Source organism: Myotis brandtii, unplaced genomic scaffold, assembly GCF_000412655.1.
Source record: "Myotis brandtii unplaced genomic scaffold, ASM41265v1 scaffold658, whole genome shotgun sequence".
Taxonomy (NCBI): Eukaryota; Metazoa; Chordata; class Mammalia; order Chiroptera; family Vespertilionidae; genus Myotis; species Myotis brandtii.
This window is the reverse complement of record NW_005370558.1, coordinates 3661547-3682800: the sequence shown is the minus strand read 5'-3', so window position 1 is coordinate 3682800 and position 21254 is coordinate 3661547. Positions and strand designations below refer to the sequence as shown.

The 21254-nt window shown below is 45.8% G+C and overlaps 1 protein-coding gene across 2 annotated transcripts in view; it reads left to right on the top strand.

The window, feature by feature from the left end:
* ASTN2 (astrotactin 2) overlaps window positions 1–21254 on the top strand; it is a 668892-nt gene that overhangs the window by 175551 nt on the left and 472087 nt on the right. For both annotated transcript variants that reach the window (XM_014528918.1, XM_005880933.2), the window contains exon 5: window positions 15338–15484. In XM_014528918.1, coding sequence (XP_014384404.1) covers window positions 15338–15484 — 147 coding nt within the window. The remainder of the gene's footprint in view (window positions 1–15337; window positions 15485–21254) is intronic.

The following is a 21254-nucleotide window of genomic DNA, read 5'->3' as shown; positions in this document are numbered from 1 at the left end:
CTGATAATAGTAATAGGCATAGCAGCGGACAGTCACTGAGCACTCAGCATATACCAAGCAAAGCACTGAGGACTTTACATGCATAAGAGACATGAAGAAGTAAGGTAACTTTCTCCACGATATTAGCTAAAAATGACCGAACCTTGTATTATCAGCCACTGTGGTAAAAACTCATTGCTTAGCTCAGGTGATCTTGCAAAACAGGTATTTCAATTATCCCTGCTTTACATGCGGGGACCGTGAGACCTGAAAAGATGAAACGATTTACACCAGCATCCTGGACTAGAGCTGGGCAGGGCCGGTGCTTGATACAGATCTGTGGGGACATAAGGACCTGTTCTCAGCTCTTCCTTTCTATCGATTTTCTAAGTTGGCAGTGTTGAGAAATTATTGAGCTGGGTTTCAAGCTTAATTTGTCTGATTGCAGAGCTCACAAGCCTTCCATTTCACAAACTTAGCTTCCACGATGGATGTGGAAATACAGTCTTCCAGAAAGAAATGACTTTGTAGAGATAAAGAGAACTTCCTGCCCCGTGAAGCCACCGCTGATTTTGTCAGGCACAGTTCAGTGGCTCCCTACTCCCAGCTCTTACCAGGTTATGAGGTATGAAGATAACCTACCTGGCAGTTGTCCTGGTCTGGCATAATCATGTCTCCCCCTGACCTCGCCTACCTGGCTGTGGTCCCTCTAGGTTTATTCCCCAAAAACTATGTATGAGAGAGAGAGAGAGAGAGACCATCTGCCTTCTGCACACCCCCTACTGGGGATCGAGTCCACAACCTAGGCATGTGCCCTGACAGGGAATCGAACAAGCAACCCTGTGGTGCAGGGACAATGCTCAACCAACTGATCCACCCCAGTCAGGGCCCTCCAGGTCTGGGCTGTGCCTGGCCCCTAGGGAAACCCTGCAACGTGCTCAGGGCGGAGCACACAATACATGGTCGGGGGACCTTTTGTAAATGAATGAAGGTCTCTTGAAAACCTGAAGGTCCCTGAGTATTTTGCTAGGATGAGGACTTCTCTTCCTCAGTTACTGATTTCAGTAGATAACGACTGTGTAAAGCAAACCCTTGAAATTAGAAGCTTAAAACAACAGACATGGATTGCCTCAACAAACATGTGTTTATTAACATTCGTTATCTCAACAAACATTTATTCTGTGGGCCAGGGATTAGGCCCGCATGAGTAGTCCTCCCGCTCAGGGTTACTCAGGAGGCTGCATGAAATTGTCCACCAGGGCTCATTTCAAGGCTCGACTGGGGCAGGGTCTGCTTCCCAGATGGTCAGGATTCATTCCCACGAGGCTGGTACCCAGATGCTTCCCTCCATCCTCTATCACACAAGCCCCTCTATAGAGGGACTCACAACATGACATCTGCTTTGCCCAAGCAAGAAAGTGAGAAGAGGCAGAGAGAGTGGGGGCAAAGCAGAAGTCCCAGTCTTCTGGACCCCCATCTTCGAAGTGACAGGTCACGCTTTTGCTGTGTTCCATTTGACAGAATCAAGTTGTTAAGGAGGGACTTACCCAGGATGTGAACACCAGGAGGCGAGGACCACTGGGAGCCATTCTCAAACTGCCTCCCTGGTCCCCTGACCTCTCTTGAAAACCTGAAGGTCCCTGAGTATTTTGCTAGGGATGAGGACTTTTCTTCCTCAGTTATTGATTTCAGTAGATAACGACTGTGTAACAGCTTACCCTGAAATTAGAAGCTTAAAACAACAGACACCGATTGCCTCAACAAACATGTGTTTATTAACATTCGTTATCTCAACAAACATTTATTCTGTGGGCCAGGGATTAGGCCCGCATGAGTAGTCCTCCCGCTCAGGGTTACTCAGGAGGCTGCATGAAATTGTCCACCAGGGCTCATTTCAAGGCTCGACTGGGGCAGGGTCTGCTTCCCAGATGGTCAGGATTCATTCCCACGAGGCTGGTACCCAGATGCTTCCCTCCATCCTCTATCACACAAGCCCCTCTATAGAGGGACTCACAACATGACATCTGCTTTGCCCAAGCAAGAAAGTGAGAAGAGGCAGAGAGAGTGGGGGCGAAGCAGAAATCCCAGACTTCTGGACCCCCGTCTTCGAAGTGACAGGTCACGCTTTTGCTGTGTTCCATTTGACAGGATCAAGTTGTTAAGGAGGGACTTAGCCAGGGTGTGAACACCAGGAGGCGAGGACCATTGGGAGCCATTCTCGAACTGCTCCTGGTTCCTGACCGCTCTCCTTTTCTCCAAATCAGATCTACCTTTCACTTCAGGTAACTCATGCTTGTTCATGTCATCGAGTGAGGAATGGCGGCAGTTGTCCTGGTCTGGCATAATCATGTCTCCCCCTGACCTCGCCTACCTGGCTGTGGTCCCTCTAGGTTTATTCCCCAAAAACTATGTATTTATTGGAGAGAGAGAGAGACCATCTGCCTTCTGCACACCCCCTACTGGGGATCGAGTCCACAACCTAGGCATGTGCCTTGATAGGGAATCAAACAAGCAACCCTGTGGTGCAGGGACAATGCTCAACCAACTGATCCACCCCAGTCAGGGCCCTCCAGGTCTGGGCTGTGCCTGGCCCCTAGGGAAACCCTGCAACGTGCTCAGGGCGGAGCACACAATACATGGTCGGGGGACCTTTTGTAAATGAATGAAGGTCTCTTGAAAACCTGAAGGTCCCTGAGTATTTTGCTAGGATGAGGACTTCTCTTCCTCAGTTACTGATTTCAGTAGATAACGACTGTGTAACAGCAAACCCTGAAATTAGAAGCTTAAAACAACAGACATGGATTGCCTCAACAAACATGTGTTTATTAACATTCGTTATCTCAACAAACATTTATTCTGTGGGCCAGGGATTAGGCCCGCATGAGTAGTCCTCCCGCTCAGGGTTACTCAGGAGGCTGCATGAAATTGTCCACCAGGGCTCATTTCAAGGCTCGACTGGGGCAGGGTCTGCTTCCCAGATGGTCAGGATTCATTCCCACGAGGCTGGTACCCAGATGCTTCCCTCCATCCTCTATCACACAAGCCCCTCTATAGAGGGACTCACAACATGACATCTGCTTTGCCCAAGCAAGAAAGTGAGAAGAGGCAGAGAGAGTGGGGGCAAAGCAGAAGTCCCAGTCTTCTGGACCCCCATCTTCGAAGTGACAGGTCACGCTTTTGCTGTGTTCCATTTGACAGAATCAAGTTGTTAAGGAGGGACTTACCCAGGATGTGAACACCAGGAGGCGAGGACCACTGGGAGCCATTCTCAAACTGCCTCCCTGGTCCCCTGACCTCTCTCCTTTTCTCCAAATCAGATCTACCTTTCACTTCAGGTAACTCATGCTTGTTCATGTCATCGAGTGGAGGAATGGCTGATCTCCAAGCTCCAGGGTCTCCAGTTCTATCCAGGATTCTCTTCAGCCTCCTAGGGTATAACAGGCCTGCTGTGCTTAGAGACTGTCTTTGCTGAATGAGATTTCTGCCTCTCACCCCAGGGCCTCTCCTTGTCCTCTACTGGAGAGGCACGGGTCTACAAGACCTCATCCTTTGTGACAAGGTTTTGGATCCCTCAGGACCCACCACAGTGCTCACTCTTAGTAGATACCACTTCCTGAAAAAGTGCATGAATGAGGGTGTTTCAGGTTTGCGCCATGCCCAGAGGGCTGGCCAGGAAGGACTGGAGACATCATCTAGGGCAGTGGTCGGCAAACTGCGGCTCGGCAAACCGCAGCTCACGAGCCACATGCGGCTCTTTGGCCCCTTGAGTGTGGCTCTTCCACAAAATACCGACTTCTGCGCATGGGCCATGAAGTTTCAATCGCACTGTAATTGCGCGCCCGCACGTGGTGTTTTGTGGAGGAGCCACACTCAAGGGGCCAAAGAGCCACATGTGGCTCGCGAGCCATGGTTTGCCGACCACAGATCTAGGGTGAAGCCCTCTGGCCTTGCAGTGGACCATGACTGCCTGTGTGAGCTGCTCCCCACTCACCCCTCGGGCCTCTTCTGCCAACATTGTATTCCATGGAGCTGTTGCTGCCATCACTCCAGTTCAGGTGTAATGCCCGTCTGCCCTGCTGTTCCTTCTCTTGGACCACAAGTTCTTTTTTACCATTTAGACAACTCTTAAAGGTACACGCTTCAGCTCTCGGGAATGGTTTTCTGCTCCCCAAATCAACCTCAAAACAACCTCAGCAGATTGGTGTGAAGTCTAAAGCATCGTGGATTAAGGGAATGGAAGAACATGGACTTTGCAGGTAGAGAAACAAGTTCAGTGGTTTTCACTGGACTCAGGTCCCCTCCTCTGCACTGACCTCTGCCACCGTGGTGGTCCCCTTGCAGTACATTTTTCGTTCAGAAGCCTGCTGCCTCTTTGGACACTGAGACCTTGATGACTCGGATCTCTGTATTCCCAGATCACAGCACAGGGCTCAGTGCAGAGTGGGCCTTCAATAACTACTGTTGAATGAATGGATTTCCCTGTTATAGGAGGAGAGACTGAAGTTCAGAGAGGGACAGCGTTTGCTCAAGGCCACACAGTGAGTAAGGGCAGAGCCGGTGTTGAAGTTTCGTCTCTGGATTCTCAAAACAGCGATCTTTGCACAGCTCCCCAGCCACTTCCTGCCACTAGAGACTAAGACAGAGTGTGGGTCTGGCGTGTCCCTGAGGCTAAGATGACTATTGTTCTTTTGTAGGTGGCAGATTTAAACCAGCAGCCTTGAAAGGTTTGGGCCCAGAATGTCAGCCTGAAATGGGTAAAGGCCTCTGTTTATAGGAATGCTTCGCAGGGACATTTTCTCTTCTTTCTTCTTCTCTTATCCTCTTGTATATTCTCTGCTCAAAGGTCTAAAGGCAAAGCTGTTTATCTGCACCTGGCTGTTTAAACACAATGCACACGTGCTTTTGCTGAAATGTTAATGGTCTAAAGAGGAGGTGCTGGATTGGAAAACCAGAGGAACCAATGCCGTCCCCGGTTTAAGGAGCTGGAGACAGCTGTGCTTACTGTAACTCAGTCCCCGGGTCTGCAGCAGCTGAACTCCTGATCCCAGGAAAGGGCAAGGTCCTCTCTGTAACTCAGTCCCCGGGTCTGCAGCAGCTGAACTCCCAGGAAAGGGCAAGGTCCTCAGTCCCCCAGGGGCCCTAGTGCCGTTCTTTGCTAGAAATAGGATTTGGATGCTAAGCAAGACCCTTGATGTTGGAACCTACTTCCTTGGGCCACCAGTCCTTCCGGTGTCTCAGACCTGCATGGGAACTGATGGTCAGCAAGCCTCGTGTGAAGCCAGAAGAGCACATCTTAGTTCATATTCCATCTCTGTCCCCGACTAGTTCTGAGCCTTCGGGCAAGTCCATTAAGCTCTCTGGATTTCTGTTTCCTCCCATGTCAGGTAGTGGCAGAATTGCTTAGAGGAGACAGTGGACATATGCAACAAAAGAGGTTCTGTAGGTAAAGGGCACCACGGCAGACCTAGGAAATATTAACGCACAGTAAGCGTTGCGCATCTCCTTCTGCTTTCACAAACCTTGGGCCAGTGTCCACTGGCATCTTCCAGGAGAAGGGAACAGTGACTTACTTGGCAGCTGAAAACAGCAGGGAGAACCGAGCCTTTCCCAGGGGTGGGAGGTGATTGGCCCTGGTCTCTGTCGGTAGCCCCGGAAACGGTGGCCGCTCTCTGTGCCTCGACACCCACTACGTGGTCCCCAGCTTTCCTTTGCCGCTCCCCATTCCACCAGTGCTATGAGCTGAACTGGGAGGTGCAGCGAAACAAGAGGGGGAACCCAGGATTCAGCGCCTGGGTCTTTAAAAAGAAAGTCAATGCCAGCTGATGAGCACCTGTGACTCTGAAACCCAAGTGGCACCTGTCTTCCCTCCTTCTTCCCCAGTTACCTCTGAGCCTTCCTGGAACTTCAGCTCTTTTGAATGAGCCTCTCCACAGCTTCTTACCCGCACACAGCAATTTCATCTATTGAGCACAGCATCTCTCTCCTGCCCCTAATGCGTTCCATCAGCCTACTGAGTAGCAGTTGAATAGTCTCATCCCCCTGAACTGGCCTCTTTTCCTTCCTTGCACGTGTTTTCCTGCGGCTCTAAAGCTCCATTTTCTTTGAACCCTCGGGAACCAGAGGGGTGCAGACCTTGGGGTTAGACAACACCGACCATGAACCATGAACCATTCCTCTGTCACTTCCCCGAGGGTAAGTCTGGGTTTTCCCATTGTTGAATGGAGACAGTACTCCCTGCCTTGCAAGGCTATTGAGAAGTTTAAATAACTGAATGCGCATAGAATCTTTAACACGGTGCCTGGCATAGGGGCAAGCGTGAATTTGGACAGATGCTGATATCACTGACAGCAACCCTTGTATACATGACTATGCCAGCCCATTGTTTTCTCCTATTTCGTTCCATAGAATAATAGTTCTGCAATATATTAATACTTTCAGAAAGCATCAGGTGATATTCTGCAGGCCTTTTCAGAGATTTTATTTTATCTTTTTTTTTTCTTCTCGGAGATTTTAATAACAGATATCTACTCTAACACTTCAAGAGATGAATATTTAATACAGCATGTGCCAACATTTTTTGAAAATGGAAAAGTTTTCTTTCCATGATACATTTTATTTTGTGCCTAATACCGCTCTGGCTCCTTGCGACATTTGGATACACTCGTGTGGTCAGTGGGTCAGGAGGTAGCGGCTCCGATTCGAATCCCACCTTCCAACCTGGCCAGTGTGACCTGGGTGTCGTGTCACGCAAATAACGCTGGGCTGTGGGTCAGGACCTGTGGCTCCTTGGCCCAGTTATTCCTCTGGTGTCTACACATGAGTTCACTCGCCATGAACTCTCTGGTTCCTCATCTGTATACTGGAGACCAAACCTGTTGCATAGGGTTTTGGTGAAACGTGAATGAGATATTTGGGAACAATTTGGAAAATAAGAACTGAAAAAATATGGCACGATGTGTGCCATTTTCACCACCACCACCACCACCACTGTGCCCAATCCAATTGTCCTCACCTTGAAGTCCTCTTTCCACGTACAGGCACAGCCACCTGCAGGTGCCATAGAGAAACCCAAACAGCCAGGCTCTGCAGCCCCACTCAGCGCCTATTGCCAGTGGGTGCCACAGTCCATGCCTGCACTATAGAAACTCTTCTTGCCCTGACCGGCTTGGCTCAGTGGATAGAGTGTCGGCCTGCGGACTCAAGGGTCCCAGGTTCGATTTGGGTCAAGGGCATGTATCTCAGTTGCGGGCACATCCCCAGTGGGGGATGTGCAGGAGGCAGCTGATCGATGTTTCTCTCTCATCGATGTTTCTAACTCTCTATCCCTCTCCCTTCCTCTCTGTAAAAAATCAATAAAATATATTTTTATTTTAAAAAAAGAAAAAAAAGAAAATCTTCTTATTCGTGGAGCAGAGCTGGCCAACAGTGTTCCCCAGCGACCTCACAGGTAGCACCGTGGCCCCACGCAGCACAAGGAACTAGTGGAGGCCATGTAGTATTTTCTGGGGTCAGAGAGGAGGAGACACAGCTGCCTAGCTAGCTCCTCTCACCTACTGCCCTCCTTCTAAAGTTCTGGTTGGTAATTAAGAGAGGTTCCTTTGAAAACCTGAGGTCAACATCAGGTGGGATGATGAGATGATTCCACCCACAATCTCCAGGGGATCACAGGGCAAGCTGAGGTCTACAAGAGGCTTGGCAGTTAAGGTTGATTATTCAGTGATCTAGCCACATTAGCATGTTGATGGAGAGGTGATGAAGGATAAAGATTAGAGCTTGAGTTCGACCAATGTGACTCAGCGGTTGAACGTCAACACAGGAAGCAAGAGGTCACCAGTTTGATTCCCGGTCAGGGCACGTGCCTGGGTTGCGGGCTTGATCCCCAGTGGAGGGTGTGCAGAAGGCAGCCGATGGATTTTCTTTCTTCTCATCGATGTTTCTATATATCTACCTATCCCTCTCCCTTTCTCTCTCTCTAAAAATCAGTGAAAACGTATTTTTTTTAAAGGGTAGAGCTTGGACTCTGAAGTCAAAGAGTTTTCCAATTTCAGCCCAGTTACCTTTGTGTTGCATAGTCTTTGGCCAGTGGAGGCCTCAATTTCCTCACATGTAAACATACATGATAATAGACAGGATCTCATGGCGTTTCTGTGAAGGATACATGAGAGGCTTGTGCAAAATATTTAGTTATATTGTCTGGCTCACACATTTTTATAAATATTAATAGTGATGGTGGTGGTGATGATGATGATGGCATATAATTTACTAGGAAAGCCATTGTAAAGAAAAGTATAATAAAGAGACTCAAAATATGACTTTAGCAAAATAAAGCTAGCGATGTTTGGTTTGGAGCAAAAAAGGCTCCAGTTAGCCTCATCGCCACCTTTAACTAACGAGCTGCCCTGAAGAGGAGGTATTAGGCGCATCCTACTTGACATGGCAGCAGGAGTTGGTTCAGAGAGTGAGATTCTGGGACTGTTTTGTACAAGTGTCTGAGAGCAGCATCGTTGCTCGGGAAGGCTTGAGTTTGCTGTCTCTCTAAGTGTGCAAAGATCTCATGGAGGAACATCCTATGGAAGGTGGGGGATGGGGGAAATTACAAATGACTTAAAGGATTCTATGGACTTGAGAGTGCCAAGGTCAGAGAGCCAGAGGACACAGAAACTAGCTCATGGCAGAGTTAGAGACGGGGAGAAGAGGGGGACATGGCCCAGGTGGGCGAGACGGGGTAAGGATGCTCCATATTGGCATATCACGCTGGAGTAGCCTGTGCAGAATCCGGACAGGAGTCAGGCTGAGGAGAAGCGGCCGCCTCTCCCAGAGTTCTGGGAAAGCCCCAGTTTCAGATACTCTTTCCTCCTGCCTCCAGCGTGACACTGGCCGTTGTCAGACGATGTGTCCCAATTTTAGTTTCCAGAAATAAAGCAAAGAGGCACAGAGGTCCTGGAGTGCAGGTGTGACAGGAACCCCCGAGGCGCTCAGTGAGGTTAATGGGGCACCAGCAGTCTGCAGTGGTCGCCCCGGTGTGCAGGATTAACGGTGACTTCCCAAGGGCTCCAGGTATGATTGATTTCTGGGCAGCCAGGGACCAGTGTTTGCTGAAGAAAGTGACTGAATGCATTTGACTAGAAAAGAGCCAATAGCAATGTTCCAATACTGACACCTCTTGGTAGAATGGGGAACAACATTTCAACATTCATTCATTCATTCATTCACTCCTTTCATAGATTGTTCTCTCAAGCTGGCATTTCCACACAGGGAATCAATCAAACCTAATATATTCAGACATGGTTATAGACACCGGATATCATCAGAGAGCAAGAAATATGACACCTGACACAGAGTAGGTGCACATTAAATAACTACTTATTGAATGACTCAATTCCCAGGTAAGGATGTTGAAGTTTAGTGGAGAGGAGTAAGGCACCTTCTCCATGGGGTTTAGCAGCTAAGTGTAAAAGCCAGAGTTTTAGCTTAAACCAAAGTGCCATACGTCCTGCTGATATCCATGTAGATGATAAGTGTCGGGCAGTGAGGTTTTGAGGACTTGAGATGAAAGATACCAAGAGCGTATAGATCTCTGAGTGCTCGTGCTTAATGTTGTAATTATTTTCTCCCCTTTAATCCACACAACTTCTTTATCGATCAGAGATGAGCATTCCCACTTTATAGGTTAGAGCACTGAGGCTCTGAGAGTGTACAGAACTTGCCAAAACTTAAACAGCTCTGAAATGGAAGAGTTTGGATATAAATTCCTACGTCTCGAACCAAGCCCCAGCCTATTCCTCCTGGAATCCTGCACCCTAATGTCCTGGGTTCCTAGAACCCCTGTCTCCCCACCCCCCTCACCCCACATGCCATTTAAAGAAAGAAATGACTTCTTGGCACAGGGCCTAGTCTCTTGGGCCCTGGGAATATTGGGAGGAAGGAATCAATGGGCCTGTGGCAGCTTTAAGTTTTCCACACACACTGGACTGATGGGGTTAGATCTATTTTCTTCATTGTAAAATGTGATTGATTTAATTCCAAATTTAACTTAAATTTGATTTTCTTCTCTCAACCTGGCATTTCCAAACAGGGAATCAATCAAACCCCAAATTATAGGCAGCATGCGGATCAACAATGCTGAGTTATTTCCTGTCGAATTTCCCCAGCAATGCATTTTACGCCGTCCTCTTCTGCCATGAGAGGGGTTGGGGGGTGAGCAGGAGGGGGAATGAGAGGAAAATTAGATTAACTTTCTCCAGCTCCAGCCATCAATATTCTTGATTAAATTCTGTTCCTACAGCCCAGCTCGCTCCCCTGAAAGGGATGGGACGGGAACTGCAAGCTGGGGTGTGTGCCAGGGGTAACTGTGACCCAGGCCTTCTGTGGGTGCTCATGTCATGATCTGGAACTATCACTTATAAAACTCTTTTTTTTGTTCCAATTACTTGAATGATCTTATTTTGTTCTCATATCAGCTCTGAAAGAAGACCACCGTTCCCATTTTTCGGATGAAGACATTTTGTCTTCTTAGGGTTAGACTAATTGGTAGGTGTCACATGGAGATTGTGTGGTTAAGCGAGGCATGTTTGTGAACATAGGCATGTCTGGCTGCAAAGGCCCACAAGGGTCCCTGGGTGGCACCATGCTGTTGCAACCTGACCCTTATTCTGTGGTGAAGTAGGAGACAGTATGATATGGGGCAGAGAATGGGAAAAATGGTTCTAATTCTGTCTCTGCCATGTGTGATTGGGTGACCTTAGAAAAGTCCTTTCACTGCTCTGCTCCCCTGTTTGTAAAACAGGGCAGTAATAAAAGTTCGCTGTAAAAGGTTGAATGAGTGATTGTTCTGCACTAAAATGTAAGTTTCAAGGATGTTGGCTGTTTTGTTCAATATCATTTCCCCTGTACCTAGAACAGTGCAGGGAAAGAGTTGCAGGTCAATAAAAGTTGGTTGACTGGATGGATATATGGATGGATGGGTGGGTGGATGGATGGATGGATGGATGGATGGACGGACGAATAGCTGTATGAACATATGGATGGATGGATATATGGATGGACGGATGGATGGATAGATGTAAATGCTAGGGATAGTGGCTGAATCACAGTAAGTACTGGACAAAGGGAGGCTCTCTTCCCTGTCCCTGTTCCTACAGTGCCATGCAGAACCTAGAAGAGGAGGGGCAGGTACTCTGAGGTAGAGTTTCCACCTTGCCGCTGTCCACAGCACATACTCAGAGCTAAGTGCTGATGTTTCTTTAGGTCCCTGGGCCAGGAACTACTCTTAAAAAGTCCCACTGTGAAGTCTCTACCAGGTCCCGTTGCCATGGAAACTCTCCAGTCTCCGTGGCTGCTCCCACTGTCGTCTGGCCTGAGTGGAGACTTCACCTGCATGCTTTCTTCTCTTCGGACTTCAGAGCCAGCTATGGTGGCTCAGGCGTTCACCAAGCGAGTGCCACACCAGGACGCAGTTTATTTTCATCTTGTCTCCCACTCCCTCTTCTGATAACACTCCCTTTGCTCGCCATTCTTTTTTGTCTTCCGTTTCTATAAAGAACGAATCCGTTCCTAGGATGTTCTGGTAACGTGTTGGACAAAGAGGTAGATGAGTCCTGTTTCTTCCATCAGTGAGGAGGTGAATACCATTGTACAGCTTGGAAACGGTCATTTACCAGCGCCTCCATGTGCCAGACACTGTGTGAGGCATTTGACATCTGCTGTCTCGTTTAGTTCTCACAAGGTTCCTGAAGGAGATGCCATTTTTTTCCTGATGTTTAGATGAGAAAACAGAGGACCATTAAGCTGATGTGACTTCCCTCACCACCCCGTTGACTCTTAACAACCCTGGATTCCAGTGAAGGTTTAAATGACATGGGAGATGCAATTAACCCCGCACGGGTCCAGGGAGACGGTATGAGCAACTCCACGCCTGCCCCTCAGCTCTTCCTGCTTCAGGAATCAGGCTGTGGACGCCACATGGTTGGTTGATTAGTGAAAAGGAATGTCTTGACCACACCCATGTCTGCGGCTGTGTTGACCAGGTCCCAGAGATGCATTTTCAGAGATGCTGTTGGCCATCCAGGGCATCCACCTCGCCAATACCAGGGGCTTCTCACTACCTCTCACCCTCTGTCTGACGTGGCTTACCTCCCGAGAATTTGTTCATGCTGGACCCATCCCAACATCTTTCCCTCAGAACCAATTCCATAGAATGTAAAGTAAAAACTCCATGCTGCTCATGTTGTTATTTGGCGATTTTGTTAACTAGCTAGGCTCAGGATAATATGTTGACATTTTATGGAAAGACTTGTGCAAGCTACCAACCCCTAATCTATACAGGAGAAAACATTGATGTTAGCTTGCTATGCTACCTAGTTAGTAAATGTTTATATTGTGAAAGTTTGAAATAGTTTCTCGTGGCTCCCAGATGAGAGATAAAATGTGTTTCCACCCATCTGGTGTGGCTCAGTGGCTAAGCATCAACCTATGAAGCAGGAGGTCACAGTTCAATTCCCGGTCAGGGCACATGCCTGGGTTGGAGCTGACCAATGTTGATGTTTCTTTCTCATTGATGTTTCTTCCCTTTCTCCCTCTCCCTTCCTCTCTTCAAAAAAAAAATCAATAAAAATATATATTTTAAAAAGTGTTTCCTTTTTTTATGGTCATTTTAGGTTTAGGGATTCTTCATCTCACCAGAAACATCTGTTTTATTTCATCTGCTATTTCACTTGATAAATATAATGGCCACAAATATAAGAACAGTCTGTACTATCAGTTATGCATTGTCCTAGGACTGGCAGTAAAGATAAGGATCCTATTCTCAAATGAAGCAACTTTTAGGTTCCAGTCCATGAGGTTAGAATGAGAGACAGCAAGAAGGTGAAGACAGGATCCCTTCTCTCAAGCAGCTCGCTGTTCATTAAGAAAAACAGATTTCTTACAAAAACTCCCAAAGTGGACTGTCACATGGGCCCTTGTTCCTTTAGGGCCCATCAGCCTGGCATTGTTGGCTATTTTTGGCATGGTTTTTTGATTGGTCAGCCCCTATGTCTGGTTACTCATACCATTACTGTTGTTTCTGGAAAGGATTATGCATTTACTGAGATTCTACCATATGCCAGACACTGCACTAGGCATTGGATGACAGTAGTGAGCAAAATACACAGTGCCTGCCCTCAAGGAGTTTACACCCAGTTACTAGACTCTAGTGCAGCGGTTCTCAACCCCTTTGGTGGTCGAACGACCCTTTCACAGGGGTCGCCTAAGACCATCCTGCATATCAGATATTTACATTATGATTCATAACAGTAGCAACATTATAGTTATGCAGTAGCAATGAAAATAATTTTATGGTTGGGTCACAACATGAGGAACTGTATTTAAAGGGCCAGAAGGTTGAGAACCACTGCCTAGTGTTTGAGTAAGATATTTTGGGTAACACATTAAATGCACTTTGTTTAAACGGAGAGGAATTGGTATGTACCAGTCATCTCAGTGAGTGATGGGGTGCAAGGAAGCAAGTGGAATTTTATGCAAAAGAAAGCATGTCTGTGCTAATAGTGGCAGGATGGAGAGTGCTGATTGCCGTGGCACCGTAGTATTGCAGCTCCGCCAGCACCTGGGCCAGGTCGGGGAGGGCAACAGGAGGTGTGAGTGTGAAGATCTGTCCTGAAAGGTTTCAGATGCTGGGCTGAGGAGCATGGGGTCCCTCCTGTAGCCAGATGCTGTGGAGAAGCTCAAGGGGTTCTAGCAGGGAATGTGATGGGAACATGTGCCTACACCTCCCTCCTCCCACAAGCAACACCCAATAGAAGAGGTGAGGGGAAAGAGGGGGGAATGCTAAGGACATAGGATAAATAAGACTGCATGGCTGTTTGGATGCTGTAAGGGAGGAAGACGGGAGACCAAAAGGTGACATCTAGGTTTCTGAGCAGTGTAAATAGTGGTATTTCAATAGTTGGAGAGCCCAGGAAGAGGAGGAGGAGGAGGAGGAGGCTTTCAAGAAAAGATAATGTGTGCAGCTTTGAACGTGTTCTGTTTGTCATGCTCATGGGACATGCATAGAGAGATGTCCAGGAGTTTGGGCATAAAGGTTTGCTCCAAAGAGCAGCCCCATGGGTAATAGAAATTTCAGAGACGTTGAAAGCATGTCTGTGCTAATAGTGGCAGGATGGAGAGTGTTGATTGCGGTGGCACTGTAGTATTGCAGCTCTGCCAGCACCTGGGCCAGGTCATGGGACATGCATAGAGAGATGTCCAGGAGATTTGGGCATAAAGGTTTGCTCCAAAGAACAGCCCCATGGGTAATAGAAATTTGAGAGACGTTTCTCTAAAAAATGGTAAATCAAACCTGGAAAATAGATATGAATAGCAAAGCCTACAGAATGAGACACAGTGAGGGCTCGGGACATAATCCATGGGTTTTCTTTGCTGGCCCAGTGTTCTCCTTGCCATACAGATCCAATCTACTCATTCTGGTGCATCCGTGAAATTGTCTTTAATTTTCCCAGGCAAAACTCCCCTCCCTACTCCCTGTCTGTTAGCTCTTAACACAACTCGAATTGTCTTTAATTTTCCCAGGCAAAACTCCCCTCCCTGTCCTACCCCCTGTCTGTTAGCTCTTAACACAACTCACCTTGAATTCTAATTGGCTGTGGTTAAGCCTCCCTTTGCCCAGCCGGTAAGTTCCCAAATAAAAGGAACTATTCTTATTCTGCTGAGTGTTTCTCACATGGTAGGTGATCAGTAAAGGCCTGTGAAAATGAGAAGAACTGATCAGCTTCTGACAGTTTCTAAAAGTGAAATCTTTTTAGGTAATAGACATGATAAGTACACGCTGTCATGTAATCATGACAACAAACTTGTGAGTTGCATATTATTACGTTCCTCCTACATATAAGAAAACCAGAGTTCAGAGATGAAGCAGGTCCCACAGCCAACGTGAGCTAAAGTTCAAATCTGAACCCATGACTGTCAAACTCCAAAGTCCACACTCGTTCCACTCGGCCTTATGAATTCAACATCACAGAATCTTCTCACTGGCCCCCAAAGACAGTGGACAGTTTAACATCACATCATCTAATTATTATCAAGAATGACCAACCTAAATGGGAGTGGAGGAGTGGAGGACTGCCATGATTTTCAGGAAGCTTTATATTATTTTTTGTCTTTACCAAAAGGAATAATAAGCCCATGTTCAGAGAGTTAAGCCAAAATGAGGGGCCACTGAGACGCCATTGCAAACACAGAATTTGGAAAATGCGGTTGCTTTTTCCAGCTCCCCTTTTGGAAATTAACAAGGTTTCCACCCTCAGCGCTATGCCCATTTCCTCGCCTCAGAGACTTAGGTGTCTGTGTGTCTTTGTGCCACTAGGTTTGCTGAAAAGCCCAGTGAACAGGACGGCACTGACGCTGATCGCCGTGAGCTCCTGCATCCTGGCCATGGTGTGCGGCACTCAGATGTCCTGTCCACTCACAGTGAAGGTGACCCTGCACGTGCCCGAGCACTTCATTGCAGACGGTAAGAGCTGAGCATCAAAGACGCTTCATATGTACCGGGCACCTTGCGCCCCTGGCTGGTCAAATATCCTCCATGCATGGCTCCACCTTAGAATTACATCACAGAGGAAAGGGGGCATTCAAAGGCTTTGGAAGAGGTCCTTATCCTTTAGAGTCCTGGGCTATTTGAATACAACTAAACACTGTATTTATGCCACAGGCAAGGATATGGTTCCTTAAATAGAGGATTTCAGCCCTGGCCAGGTTTGCTCAGTGGTTAGAACATTGGGTTCAATTCCTGGTCAAGGTCATGTACCTTGGGTGCAGGCTCAATTCCTGGCCCCAGTCAGGGCACGTGTGACAGGCAACCAATCAGTGTCTCTCTCTCACATCAATGTTCCTTCTCTTTCTCTAAAAAAAATTAATGGAGAAAAATATCCCTGGGTGAGGATTAAAAAAAAATTCCAATGTGAGTGCAGAAAGATTGAGCTATATCAGATAACCCATGGCTGGTTATCATGCTTGTGGGTCCTATTCCAAACTAAAAATGCCCCCTACCTGCAAAATCTTATTTAGTAATTTAAAAATATGACAGAGAAGCCTGTACAAGCTTGGTTGGAATTTCCTGAAGAATACTCTTATCTCATTTCCCTATAGATGTACTTTATAAGTATCTTATATTCTACCATTTACACTTCACTCAATTAATTTGAATTAATGAGACATTGTAGTCAGTATAATCATTTACAAAGCATGGTTCAAGGAACTGATTTAGGTGCTTGATATCTATTGCTAAAGTGCCCTCCAGAAAGTTGTTCTGCGTTACACTCTCCAAACCCTGGTTCTCACTTGACATTGCCTTTTTCAAATACATTGAAGTTTGTCATGAATGCAATAAAGAAGGCATCTCAACTATGCAGCTAAATGACATTTTACACAGGAGTCCACCCAGATCAAACCAAGAAACATGTCCAGCACCTCAGCTTTTTTATGCTCCTTCCCAATCCAGGCTCTTCCCTGAGGGGACGACCTTATTAGTACCTTTTATGTTTTAAAAAAATCTTTTCCCATTGGATATATATTGCATGCTTTTGAGATTCTGGCCCTTTATTTGTCAGCCTTGCCTCAGTGTAACTCAATTTCATCTCCAGTTTTAAGTGAAAGGGTTTAGAACATGACACCAATTCCTTCAGTATTTTCTGTTCATAGTGGAACTTTCACCTCCTTTCTCTGAAACACCCAGACTTCTAATAATACATCCTATGATTGCTCCCACTTCACCATGGTGAATGAACCCCTACTCGATTTTCCTTTAAAATACAAATAAGTTCAGTATTTCTCATATTGTATATATTCAGTTTCTGGCTTAAAGACGTTTGGTTTATGCCTATCAAATTAGAGGCAAACTTTGACCTACTGATTTTTCCAATCTCATTGTTTAGCACTCTTATGCTAAGGTCACTACTGATGGCATGTGACCGTGCGTTTTACCCTCATTCTTCACTGTAGAATGCCTTGGAGACGTTTATATTTTCAACATTAATTTTCACGCATGTATAAATGAGAGTCTTAAGAGGCTAAGTAACATGATCAAGGCTGTGGTAAATAGTTTAGTAACTAAGAGCAGAGACTGTAGAATAATACAAACATGAATTCAAATACTCATTCTGTTGCCTACCACTTATATAAAGTGAATGGCTTACTGCTTTAAGATGGACCATGGACGAGGTAGCTTTCGCCTTTCTCACCTGCCCCCATGAACCTGTAGCTGCAGAGCTGGCAGCCCAGTCTTAGTAGAGAGCACTCAGCCTGCCTTGTGAGCTGTCCGTGGTGCTGAAATATTGGATGGGGCTGAGTATTGGGTCTGGTGTTCAGGAAGAAAATGAATTCTGCCATTCTGCCCTTGTGCTACAACGTCGTTATACTTGATACTTACTGCCCATTATAGGGAAAGGTCAGCACGATATAGCACTTGTCCAGAGCCCAGCTGGCAAGAACAATAAATACACAGCCCCATCCAAGCCCTTGGCAGATAGCACCCCTTCCTTTGTCTGAGCCTTCTCAAGGCCACTAGTGGCTTTTTGCCCTGCTAAGCACATACTGAAGAGGTGGCCTGGGTTTGCATCCAAACTTACTGAATGCAGCACTGTTTTTTTCAGCTGTAGCCTATAAATCATCTGTATTTGGTTCATTCGGGGCCAGTGATCCCCAGAATATTGAATCATATTCTCTAGGAGTGGAGCCCAAGTATTAATGTTTACAGTGAGAACTTTAGGTGTTCCCTTAACAGAAGTTTGAGAGCTGTATCAATATCTCTGTGTTACTTTCCTTCTATCTAATAGATGTAATAACTCCTTGAGACCCTTTGCAGCCCTGGTAAGGGGCTTTGGTTTCTTCCATCTTTGATTTTATGAATGTCATATTAATGGACCTGCCTCGTGGCACAACTCCAGTGGTTGCTCGTAGCACTGAATATAATGTGAATGATCCACTATGAGTTTTACAATAAAGCAGCCCTGATCACAGCGTTTTGGGCTTCATCCAAATTGCCATGCAGGTAGCATTATTAATGAATGGTAGTTGGTTAATATTAAAAACTCCTGTTAGTTTGTGTATCTCTTGAGGCTCCCAATGTAAGTCAGGATATAGTCACCCAATATTCTGGCCAGTGGAAGAGACAGCTTTGAAAGGAGTACATTTTCTAGGTTAAGTGGGTGAGATGTTTCCATGCTAATGCAGACAGATAACACAACAACTAGAGTTCCCTGTTCTGTTCTCTTCAGTTCTGGGAGTTGTGCTTTGAGATGATGAATGTTGTATTTGAAGTTATCCAAAGGAGAGGATTGTAGTCAAGGTATTGGAAAAACTTTGTAGATATCCAGTGACCTCTTAAGGAAAAGGTGGAATAGAATCATTCTGTAAGAGTTGAAGGAACCTATACAAAAATAAACTTAATACTATTGAGCATGTCTGTTATAAACACTGCAATTTTCAAAATACTTTACATGAAGTGACTTCTTCAGTTCTCGTAGCAGAAATGTGAGGCAGGGCTTAGCATCCTCATTTTGCACACATGTGATTGTGTCAGATTAACACACACAAGTGAAGCAATTGTCTGAAAGCCCAAGTGATCCTGACCCCTGATCCAAGACCCTCCCATGCCCCACACTTCCACAAAAATAACCATGGAAATTACATTTGTCTTGTAAAGGGTTCAGGTTTGTTCTGGAAGTGCCTGGGAAGCAAAATTAGAACTCTATAGGTGATGCGGGTGGTCAGAGATGGGAGAAGATTTAACCTTAGTCTGAATATATCTTTACTTTCTCAGCTTTTGCCTCATTGTCTATACCGTAGGGATAATAGCGGTACTTATCTTATAGAGTTATTGTGATGAGTAAATGAAATAATGCCCGTAAAGCTTTTAGCTCAGTACCTGAGGCCTAGCAATGGCTCAATAAATCGTTTAAATGTTAGTCGTTGTGATAATATTTTTTTAATATTGGAAGGGGGTCATTGCAAGGTAATGAGTTCCCCGTCATAGAGAATTTCTTGAGAATAGATGACCGCATTTCTAGGAAGCTATAGAAGAAAAGTGAAGGCATGCATTTGGCTTGGGCACATGGTGTTTTGATTCAGAGCCATTTTATCTGGATATAAGCTTTGAAAACACTTAATTTTTAGGACTTGCAGACTGTTTATTCTTTACTATCTCTTCCATGAGTGTCATCATCCTTTGCCTAAACTCAGAAATGGAGTGAGACTCAGGAATGGGTATAGATCAGGGATGTCTCTGGCATACTTTATTTGGCTAAACCACACACACACACACACACACACACACACACACACACACACACACACACACTCTGTGACATGTGGGTTGTTGTTGGTTTTTTTTATGTTGATATTCCTATTGCATCAAAATATCCATGCCAAAAGGTCTGTTTTTTAAGGTCAAGTTAAATTGTTAGCATCATGTTCAGAGTTTTAGTAAGTTGATATTCAAGTCTTCTCTGTTTCCTATGACTGAGGAATTGGAGTCTAAAGGTTCCTTGCCAGCCTAAGAAATGTTCATCATTAGATGACCTTGTTTATTTATATGCCACACATGTAGCTGCTTTTGAACACAGAAGTGTATGTAATGAATCTTGGTCTACATTTATTTGCTTCCACCCCTAATTCATGCCTTTCAGCCAGGAGAGTGAGCTAATCTGAAACTTTGTGTCTTTAATGCGGAATGAGGTTCCTAATTGACTTCAGGGCTAGTTTGCAGTGATTTCCAACTCTTAGAGGGGAAAATCGCACCACACCAGAGGTGGCTGCTGAGCCACACACTTGCCAAGCAACTTGTCTAAAAAGAATATTTCCTCAGACAATTTGTACTCTGGAATCATCTTGGGCTTCGCTTTATTATTTTTTTAATATTTCAATTACTGGTGACATTTAATGTTATGTTATATTAGTTTTAGGTGAAAAGCATCATGGTTAGATAATGATGTAATTTACCAAGTGATCCCCCTTATCATTCATGTATGCACCTGACACTGTACACTGTTATTATAGTATTAGTGGCTATATTCCCTATACTGTACCCCCCATTCCTAGGTTGATGGCAGACCTTTGGGCAACATGGACCATGTTAAGGTGTACAAGTGCTTTACAGCATGGCCGCTGCCTTTTTGGCCCATTACTCCTTCACACATACTTAATGCTAGCTACACAAGGCCTTACCTTGTATCTGCCTCTCGATATACATTTGCCTAACCATTGCTGTCCACCAGGAAAACCCTTCCTAATTTCCAGATATTGGAACTTACCCATCTCTGCGTCCTCACTTAATTATCTCCGTCTTCCAGAAAATGTCCTTAAAAACCCAAAACTTCTTCAAAGAAAACCCCAGTCAGAAATAATTTCTTCCAGGCAAGTTTGAAAGTTACATAGAACTGTATTTCTACCTTTCTAATGATCCCATCGTCTACCTCCCATCTCGTTATTGTTATGTCTGTGTCATTGAACAATTGCCGTATTCCTAAGAACCGTTCCCCTGCATTAAATCTTGCTTCCTCTCAGTGTTTCATCAACACTGCATCTGCCCTGGGAATTGTGCAGGTACTTACTTGTTTTGTTGTTAATCCTCACCTAAGGGTATTTTTCCATTGGTTTTTAGAGAGAGTGGAAGGGAGGGGGAGAGACACTGAAAGAGAAACATCAATGTGAGAGAGACATATCGGGGATAGAGCCTGCAATCAAGGTACATGCCCTTAACCAGACTCAAACCTGGGACCCTTCAGTACATGGGCCAATGCTCTAGCCACTGAGCCAAACTAGCTAGGGTGAGACCAAACTTCTTAACATGACCTTTCAGTCCCTGCCAAGATCAAGCTGTGGCCTGCCTCTCAAGCCTCACCTTCTGCCACTCCCTTTATATCAGTTCTTAAATATCCCTGGCTACATCCTGCCCCAGGGCATCTGGGAAGGTTGTTCTCACTGCCTGAAGCATTTCTCCCCACCTCTCCTAGCCAGTTTCTCCTGGACAAAATTCATCCACCCTGCCATGATTGGCCTCTTTTTTTCATAACCTAGCCTCTGTTAGATCCCCTACTAACCCTTCTCCTCGAGCCTTGCTCTATTCCTTGATTGCACTATTGTCAGTCTGCAATTCTATACATGTTTAGTTAACATTGGGGTCTCTCGCCATAGTGTAAGCCCCTTAAGAATAGGGGTTACCAAGAAACTTGAAACACCAATCAGAAAGGATATATGCACCCCTATGTTCATAGCAGCACAATACA